Raw genomic sequence first — 10,289 nt, 5'->3', positions numbered from 1 at the left:
ATATGCCCCCTTCTTTGTCTCTTCTCTAAACTAAACAGTCCCAGACTTTTCAGTCTGTCAGCATATGGCAGCCACTCCCATTCTCACAGCCTGTCTCAGAAATCCCCTTTCTATCGGCTATATCCTTTACAGAGACTGAGTGTCCACAACTCAGCGCGTGTCCAGAGCAGGTTATTCTCCATCCCGTTCCTTAGGCATCCAAACATTGTCTTTGTTTTGGCCATGGCTGTGAATGAGCAACTGTTTCCATGGGGCTCCTCTCAATGACGCCCAGGTCTTTTCCCTGAATTTGTTTCTAGTTGGATTTGTTTCTAGGTTTTTTCCCCTCTGGTCCATGTTTTGTCAAAGCTTTGTTTCTTTTCCACTCTTAGATTTTGAGCAACTGGGTGAATGGGGAACTCCCTACAGCATGGACTCTCTAGCCTGGCTTTCTTTGCTTTAAGGAACGATGATGAATAACCAGTATCCACACTCATGTTTCCCACTGGTGCCTCTTAAAGTTTCCCATACCAAGTTATGTAGGAATTCTAGATGCACAGAACACCATAAAATATGGAATTGGCATTAGTATGGTCAGTTGTTCATGATTTAATTATCTGAATAGTGAAAATGTCAATTTTTCAATTTGTGAAGAGTGAAAAATCTGCCTCACCCTTGAGAACAGCTTCCAGGAGTGCATGTGGTGTCTCATATTAACCTTGTCTCTCCATCCAGGCAATTGTACTTCGACCATCACCCTAGAACGTTGGCACATACAGGAAGTCAGGGGAAAGTACTGTACATACAAGAGACACCGTTCTGCCTTAGAGTTGGACACCTTCACCCCTACTCCATGTCAGATTCCAACACAACTGACTTCACCAACCCCTCCACCTTCATCCTGCAGGGCATTCCTGGCCTGGAGGTGGCCCATGTCTGGATCTCCATCCCCTTCTGCACCATGTACGCCATAGCCATCTTGGGGAACTTCACCATCCTGATCGTCGTGAAAATGGAGCAGAGCCTCCGTGCCCCCATGTACTATTTCCTCTGCATGCTGGCCATCACCGACCTGGTCCTGTCTACATCCATCATGCCCAAAATGCTGAGCATCTTCTGGTTCAATTCCAGGGAGATCGATTTCAGTGCCTGCCTCACACAGATGTACTTCATTCACTGCTTCTCAGTGATGGAGTCTGGGATCCTCGTGGCCATGGCTTTTGATCGCTACGTGGCCATCTGCCATCCCCTGAGACATTCCACCATCCTGACAAACCCCATGGTGGTGAACATCGGACTGGCCGTGGTGCTGCGCAGCGGCATGCTCATACTGCCCTATCCCCTCCTGACAAGGCAATGGCCATATTGCAAAACCAACATCATCCCTGACACACACTGCATGCACATAGCCGTGGTGAAGCTGGCCTGCGCCGACACCCACATCAGTAGCTACTACAGCCTCTTTGTGCTATTCTGTGTAAAGGGTCTGGATATGTTTTTTGTTGCATTGTCCTATACCCAGATCCTCAGGGCCATCTTCAGCCTCCCCACAAAGGAAGCCCGGCTTAAGACTTTTGGGACCTGCAGCTCCCACCTCTGTTCCATCTTAGCCTTTTTCATCCCAGCTCTCTTCTCCTCCCTCACGTACCGGTTTGGCCAGAATGTGGCCCTGCATTTCCGTGTTCTCATTGGCAACGTGAACCTCCTGGTGCCACCCACACTAAACCCCATCATCTATGGGGTGAGGACCAAACAGATCCAGGACAGGCTGCTCCGGCTCTTTACTCATAAAGGGACCTAAAGTTTTCTCCTGGTGCCCTGGCTCTCAGACCGAGCTCCATGCCGAGCTGTCTGGTGACATGGTGCTGGGACCTCTTCCCTGAATCACTGACTGGACAATCAAAGAGACATTAAACCATTTCCTGACCTTACTGTGCTGTGTCAACGTGACACACCGGGGAATCGGTCTGTGTACAACACTTAACTTAGGGATCCCATCTTTCTAATTGCTTTTAACTGTACCCCTGTGGGCCTGCACTGTGCCCCGCCCTGCCTATTCCCCCAAGGCCCTGCCGCCTTTTCCACTTCTTCCAGCAAGGCCCTGCCTCTGTTCTGCCTTTCCTCCAAAGCCCACCCTTGTTGCTCACTGCTCTTCTCCCCATCCCCAGCCACTCACTGGATCATCTCCACCTCCCTGTCTCCAGCCCCCAGCTGGGCTCCCTCTGCAGCCTGACAAGTAGCCTGCAGCGGATGCAGCGCTGGGGCCTTCAGGGCAATCAGGAGTGGAGAGGGAAGCCAGGAAGCTGTATAAAAGCAACTGAGAGTTGGGAGCAGGGTTGCGTTGCAGGCGGGCGAGATTGTGGATCAGACGGCTCGTGGGCCCTAAAGCTCAGTTACAAGTATCAGAGGGGTAGCCGTGTTAGTCTGTTTCTGTAAAAGCTCAGTTACAGACTCCTGAGTGAAAGACCCTTGTGAAGCTTATTTCTTTAGCTTTCAGCTCCCTTTTGTTCCTCTTTGCTGGGGGCCTGTAGCAGGCAGGGTCCCTGCATTGGGTATTGGCTGGGAGCCCTTTGTCCTGAGCCAGGCCTCGGGGGCAGGGCAAGAGATCAGCTTTGAAGCTAGGGAAATAACAGCCGAGAGAGGCTGAAGAATAAGCCCCCGTGTTAGCTGGGAAAGCTGGATGCTGGGCATCGGCCAGGGTGGCTTTGGTAGCTGATAACGAGGGAGATCAGTGGCACAGCTACCATTAGTCAGCTATTTACACACGTACAGGTCACCTTATCTGGAGCTACAGGGCACCCATTGCCCAGGGGCTGAAGCTGGACAGTGGAGCTGAGTCTAACATATGTTCTGCATGATGGTTTTAGTCTCTACATGTATAAGCTCCTTAGCTTCATTGCTAGGCAGCATTATACCCATGTCATGGACAGACTGAGCTACACAGAGGTCAAGTGATTTACTCAACACCACACAATGAGTCGATGCCAGATCTGAGAATAGGAACCGGGAGTCCTGCCCCCTCCGCCCCCGTCCCACAGCACCACTGCTCTGGCCATGAACTGGCTTTGCTCCTCTGGGTTGTATTAGATGCAATGAGTTTATTTGTGTGTCATGGTCAATGGAGTTGCCGTCCTTCTTAAACCAGGAGGAATTTATGAAATAGCTAAAAACTACAGCCACAAAAACAGGTTTCCATCCAGCTCAGTCTTCAGCCTTGTCTTGCTTGTTTACCAGAGACCACACGCTGCCTGGAACTCTACACAGAGCATAGAACCCAACTATGTGCTGCAAGCAACCAAATCAGTGCAGTCTATGACTCTGATTCTGGCCTTTCAGTAGCAGCACACTAGAAATAATAAATAATCATCTCCATTTAATGCATGGAGAAGCTTTGCCCAAGGTCACCCAGTGAATCCGTGGCAAACCTGGGACTCTTGGTTCTCAGCATGGACCATATGAGCCAGGTCTCAGAGAGAAAAAGCAATGTATAGGCAGCTAGGGATGCATGAGATATGGTCCCAGTGCAAGACACATCCATTCCTGCTGCTTCAGTTTCCCCAGGTATAAAAGGGAGATACCTCATTAGAACATAAAAATGGCCAGACTGGGTCAGACCAAAGGTCCATCTAGCCCTGTATCCTGTCTACTGACAGTGGCCAATGCCAGGTGTCCTAGAAGGAGTGAACCTAACAGGTAACGATGAAGTGATCTCTCTCCTCCCGTCCATCACCACCCTCTGACAAACAGAGGCTAGGGACACCATTCCTTACGCGTTCTGACTAATAGCCATTAATGGACTTAATCTTCATGAATTTATCTGGTTCTCTTTTAAACACTGCTATAGTCCTAGCCTTCACAACCTCCTCAGGCAAGGAATTCCACAAGTCGACTGTGTGCTGTGTGAAGAAGAACTTCCTTTTATTTGTTTTAAACGTGATGCCCATTAATTTCATTTGGTGGCCCCTAGTTCCTAGAATCATAGAATATCAGATTTGGAAGGGACCTCAGGAGGTCATCTAGACCAACCCCCTGCTCAAAGCAGGACCAAACCCAACTAAATCATCCCAGCCAGGGATTTGTGAAGCCGGGCCTTAAAAACCTCTAAGGAAGGAGATTCCACCACCTCCCTAGGTAACCCATTCCAGTGTTTCACCATCCTCTTAGTGAAAACGTTTTTCCTATTATCCAACCTAGACCTCCCCCACTGCAACTTGAGACCATTACTCCTTTGTTGGTGGCACCAGGCATGGCCCAGTGTTAACAGAAGGGTGGAAAATGACAGTGCCAATGAAGGCTCCCTGTATCAGGCCTCTGCTTGTCCGAATCGCTTCCATGTTTAGACTTTAATTAACCCCACAGGCCAGATGGAAAGAATGGAATGTGTGGCAACTAGTTATCAGTACCAGGAGGCAATTATACAGCCTGCTTGCACCTGGCTGAAGGGAGTGAAACAGAATGACCGGTCAAGAAAAGTTACTAACGAGATAATATGTTTTTTGCCAAGTATGATCTAACCTGTTTAGAGTAATTGCTACTTTATAATGTATTTGCTGTATGGGAACTAAAAAGGAGTGAGAAAAGGGGGGGGGGAAGGGGGGAGCTGGGCATTGGGGGTAATAGACATGCTTAGCTAAAATCATGTATAAAGAGAAAGAGCTGCTTGTATGAAGTGTGCTTGATCTGAGACGTGTCTGTGTCTCCAAGAATCGCTTTGAGATCTCAAATAAACCTTTTTTTTGCTTCTCCACCCTGGTGTGTCTATTGGAGCGAGGCACTCCGGGCAACGAACCACTGTTGCTGTCGCCTCGGGCCTTTGTGCCGGCAACACCTTGTTCCGTCATCGAGTACCACTGAGAACAGTCTAGATCCAACCTCTTTGAACCCCCTTTCAGGTAGTTGAAAGCAGCTATCAAATCCCACCTCATTCTTCTCTTCTGCAGACTAAACAGTCCCAATTCCCTCAGCCTCTCCTCATAAGTCATGTGCTCCAGCCCCCTAATCATTTTTGTTGCCCTCCGCTGGACTCTTTCCAATTTTTCCACATCCTTCTTGTAGTGTGGGGCACCAAACTATACACAGTACTCCAAATGAGGTCTCACCAATGTCGAATAGAGGGGAATGATCACATCCCTCGATCTGCTGGAAATGCCCCTACTTATACAGCCCAAAATGCCATTAGCCTTCTTGGCAACAAGGGCACACTGTTGACTCATATTCAGCTTTTCGTCCACCGTAACCCCTAGGTCCTTTTCTGCAGAACTGCTGCCCAGCCATTCGGTCCCTAGTCTGTAGCAGTGCATGGGATTCTTTCGTCCTAAGTGCAGGACTCTGCACTTGTCCTTGTTGAACCTCATCATATTTCTTTTGGCCCAATCCTCCAATTTGTTTAGGTCCCTCTGTATCCTATCCCTACCCTCCAGCGTATCTACCACTCCTCCCAGTTTAGTCTCATCTACAAACTTGCTGGGAGTGCAGTCCACTCCATCCTCCAGATCATTAATGAAGATATTGAACAAAACCAGCCCCAGGACCGACCTTTGGGGCACTCCACTTGAAACCGGCTGCCAACTAGACATGGAGCCATTGATCACTACCCATTGAGCCCGACGATCTAGCCGGCTTTCTATCCACCTTATAGTCCATTCATCCAGCTCATACTACTTTAACATGTGGGCAAGAATACTGTGGGAGACTGTATCAAAAGCTTTGCTAAAGTCCAAAAATAGCACATCCACTGCTTTCCCCTCATCCACAGAGCCGGTTATCTCCTCATAGAAGGGAAATAGGTTAGTCAGGCATGACTTGCCCTTGGTGAATCCATGTTGACTGCTCCCGATCACTTTCCGCTGCCCTCTGTGCTTCAGTATTGATTCCTAGAGGACCTGCTCCATGACTTTTCCAGGGACTGAGATGAGACTGACTGGTCTGTAGTTCCTTGGGTTCTCCTCCTTCCCTTTTTTGAAGATGGGCACTACAGTAGCCTTTTTCCAGTCATACGCAACCTCCCCCAATGGCCATGAGTTTTCAAAGATAATGGCCAATGGCCATCCGCCAACTCCTTTAGCACCCTCGGATACAGCACATCCGGCCCCATGAACTTGTGCTCATCCTGCTTCTCTAAATAGTCCTGAACCATTTCTTTCTCCACAGAGGGCTGGTCACTTCCTCCCCATGCTGTGTTGCCCAGTGCAGCAATCTGGGAGCTGAGCTTGTTTGTGAAGACAGAGGGAAAAAAAGCATTGAGTAAATGAGCTTTTTCCACATCTTCTGTCATAAAGTTGCCTCCCCCATTCAGTAAGGGGCCCACACTTTCCCTGACCTTCTTCTTGTTGCTGACATACCTGAAGAAACCCTTCTTGTTACTCTTAACATCTCTTGCTAGCTGCAACTCCAAGTGTGATTTGCCCTTCCTGATTTTACTCCCGCGTGCCTGAGCAATATTTTTATACTCCTCCCTGGTCATTTGTTCAAGCTTCCACTTCTTGTAAACTTATTTTTTGTGTTTAAGATCAGCAAGTATTTCACTGTTAAGCCAAGCTGGTCACCTGCCATATTTACTATTTTTTCTACACATTGGGATGTGTTTTTCCTGCAACCTCAATAAGGATTCTTTAAAATAGACTCCTTTCCCCTTCATGTTATCCTGTCTAGTCTATAGAACATACATTACAATTCTGTTTATTTCTGAGGTAACGGACTTTGACCTGTACGCTTTTACATATAGTCACTTAAAATCTTTCTGTACTTAATAAATCTGTTTTACATATTTGCCCTAAAACAGAGTGTTGTTTGAAATGCAGAAGGGAAATCTCCTCAGGAAATGGAGTTGGTGCATTGTCCTCTCCACACTGAGAGAGGGGCAGACTGGGTAATAAACTTCCACTGGACAGGCTCCCGACAAGGGGAAAATGGTACAGCGCTGGGGTCCCAGGCTGGGGAGCTGGGGGGAACTGGCTGTAGCCTCGCTATTGCTATTGGGTGGCTAGTGAAAGCATTAATGTAACCGCAGCTGGGGGTGTTCCTGTCTGTGTATGGCTGTGTAAGTGCAAGACCTGGAAAGCATAGCGGCTTCCCATGGTCTCATAGTGTGAAAGGGAGCCCAGACTGGTATATCAGAGGACTCACTGATATCCCAGTTCCAGGTTACACCCTGGGAAATTCATCACACCCACCCAGCGAACGGACCCTCCTAGACCATGAGTCCATTGCCCTCTTGTCATGAACTCAGTTACTGAAGGGGAGATGGTGGTTACAGTAGGTAAGTCAGGACTCCTGAGTTCTGTCTGTCATTCTCTGTGGGACCTTCACCAAGTCACGTCTTTCTTTGCCTGAATTTACCTCTCTGTATAATGGGGATATGTTCATAGGGACTTTATCAAGCTAGGAGTTTTCAGGATCCATCAATGAAAGGTGCAGCACAGTATGATATTAGTTCTTGATGAGAATTACTGATTTTTGATGTCTTAGCGACAGTCCTGTATGCCTGTAGAAAGTGCTTGTGTGTCCCCTCAGTCATCTCTCTCCAGATCTGTCTGTCTGCTATCTACCAAGCCATCCTGGGCATTTACAGGGTATCAGACTCTATGGAGGCCTAGGCATTATCCCTAGTTTTCTTCCTAATCAACTATAATTTTCAAATATGCATAAATACACAGAGCAGCCAATTTCTCTCTGACTCAGCACAGAGCCCAAGAGTTCTCATCTCCCTTTGGGAAGGTCCCTTAATTACAGTTTACTCCTGAAACTGGATAAATAGCACAGAAGCGCAGACATGGAAAGAAAGACATTGGCTAGAGTGTCTCTGGTCTCCAGCCTGTTAACATCCAGATGCCACTTCTCCTCTAGAGGCCGAGCAAATCCCACTGGGATTGCACGGAGCTATATAATAAACGGTGCACACCCCTGTTTTTATTTTTGTTGACGCAGCTGCTGGGGTGAGAGAGGTGTGGGACTGGGATTCCCAGGGAAGACACTTCCACTGCAAAATTCACAGGTACCCATCTCCAGCTGAGGAGTTTGCTCTGCACAGCCATTAAACATCTGCTCGCCACAGGGGTGAGTTTGCTCCAGTATCACTGTCCAAATGTGGTTCCTTTCTGTGAACATCCACCCGCCCCTGCCAATGGCCTCACGCCCTGAGGCGGCTGTATTTGAGTGGCACAGTGGATGCTTCATGATGAAAGGTGTTAGTAGATGTACAATACAAGGCCAAATTCGGAGGCCACGCCCTGTATTTTGCTCATGCCCCACCGAAACAAAATTTCCCTTGGAGTAAGAGCTGAGTAAAGACCTCAGGAGCCAGATGTGTGTTAATGCACAGACACTGTCAACTCCTCTCCCCTTGCATCTCCAGGCTCTGGCTGTTAACTGGGTTGAGTGGGGGAGGGAGGGAGTCGTTACCTGACTTTTATATGCTGAAAATTATTGAGGTGGAAGGGCACTTCTCTGGAATAATTATAGGAATTTTTCAACATGGACAAGACATATTCTCTCCTAGCTTCATTTGAGACATGAGATGAACTGTTATGCCTTGTGTTCTGCTTTGTATTGTGTTTCCAAACACAATTAAGCCGGAAGCAGACACCCAGCATTGCAAATATAAGTCCAAAAAGTTAAAGTTTGGCAAACTTGTAAACAAAAGAAAATGAGGTCTCCCAATTGAAGGGGTCAGACAGCCTTAAGTAAGGGTGCCAGCAGAACTATCTACAATGGCCAATCCATTGGTGAGTACCATTCAGCTAAGCTGTTTGCTCCAGTAATGTCATTGGGACGGAGTACCAGAGGCCAAATAGGTATAATGTAAACTATTTTCTTTATCAGTGTTAGATGTTCAGATTTTCAATGTAATTAAATGTCCAGTTCTTCGTGTTTTGTGAAACCTAGTAGATACAAATGCCTGATCTACTTTCTTTGTCATAGATTCATATGATTTAAGGTCAGAAGGGACCATTTGATCATCCAACCTGACGTCCTGTATAACACAGTCCATTCAATTTTACCTAATTACCCCTGAATCAAACTTCATAACTGGTATGTGACTAAGACCTGTTTCACTCTAGGATTTTACATTATAGAATCATAGAGCCATGGGGTTAGAAAAGAATGAAAGGGTGGGCTAGTCTGACCCCTTGCCAAGATGTAGGATGTGTTGTGTCTAAACCATCTCAAAGAGATTTCGTCCCACCACCTTTGGGACACCTCCAGCGAAGGAGTTTCCACAAGCACCCAAGGCATCTGGTCCATTTTCCTCCCATTCTTTAAAGTTAGGAATTTTTTTTCTCAGATATAATCTAAATCTGCTATGCTGGAGTTTGAACCTACTGCCTGTTGTCCTGTGCTCTGCAGCAAGAGAGAATAACTTTCCTCCATATTTCTTATCGCAGCCTTTCAAATATCTGAAGACTGCTCCCATCTCCCCCTCAATCGCCTCTTTTCCAGACCGGACACAAATGGTTGCTTCGGCCCTTGCTTGTATGGCTTGTCTTCTATACCTTTGATCATCGTTGTCACTTACCTCTGGATCCTTTTCAGTTTCTCTACATCCTTCCTATACATTGGTGACCCAAACTAGACACAATACGTCAGCTGAGGCCTAACCAGCGCCGTGTAGATGAGTAGTATCACTAGACATGATTTGCATGTTATGCTTCCATTATTACGACCTGTAGTGGGGCGGCTACCCGACTCCATGAGAAAATGGGCTGGAACAGGCCAGAGAGACTGTGCAGACTTCCAGCCAATCAGCACAGGCCTGTGGAGAGCCAGTCAGGACAAAGAAAGAGACAGCCAATCAGGGCCAAGCTGGGCCCTATATAAAGGCTGCTTAGCAAAGGAGAGGGCAGTCTCTCCCTGATTAGCAGGGAGGAGGACTAGCTCCTGAGGTAAAGAGGTAGCACCTTGGACAGAGCAGTGCTGGGCAGGCTCCGGGGAGCAGAGGAGAACTCCGGCCCATTACCTGCCAGGCTGCGACCCCTGACTAGAAGGGCGGAGAAGGTGCAAGGAGTCAAAGGGGAAGTGTCCTAGGGAAGATAGTCGGACAAGAGGGTAGAAAAGGAGGGCAGAGAAGCTGCTGCTAGAGGGTCCCTGGACTGGGACCCAGAGTAGCGGGTGGGCCTGGGTCTCCCCCCCACCCTGTTGCACTGCACCTGACCATGGAGAACGGTGGCCAAGACAGACGGCAACTTGCCCCTGAGGTGAGGGACTAGACTTTGGGGTTGTGGTTGGCCACTGAGGCAGGTGCAAGCTGAAGGGCTGTCATTACTCCCCTTCCCCCACAAAGGGGGTGAGAGTGGAGTAGTAGGCACTGCCAG

The 10,289-nt window shown here is 48.0% G+C and overlaps 1 protein-coding gene across 1 annotated transcript; it reads left to right on the top strand.

The window, feature by feature from the left end:
* The first annotated feature begins 832 nt into the window (after positions 1–832).
* Positions 833–1,780, top strand: LOC123375493 (olfactory receptor 52R1-like). The gene has a single exon (XM_045026421.1). The coding sequence runs from the start codon at positions 833–835 to the stop codon at positions 1,778–1,780; it is 948 nt and encodes a 315-aa protein (XP_044882356.1).
* Positions 1,781–10,289: the final 8,509 nt, after the last annotated feature.

This window comes from Mauremys mutica, chromosome 1 (genome assembly GCF_020497125.1).
Source record: "Mauremys mutica isolate MM-2020 ecotype Southern chromosome 1, ASM2049712v1, whole genome shotgun sequence".
NCBI classification, from domain to species: Eukaryota; Metazoa; Chordata; order Testudines; family Geoemydidae; genus Mauremys; species Mauremys mutica.
This window is presented reverse-complemented; position numbering and strand designations above follow the sequence as displayed.

Excerpts from the sequence above, each read along its gene's own strand:
- LOC123375493 (XM_045026421.1), top strand. The coding sequence starts at position 833 with ATGTCAGATTCCAACACAACTGACTTCACCAACCCCTCCACCTTCATC.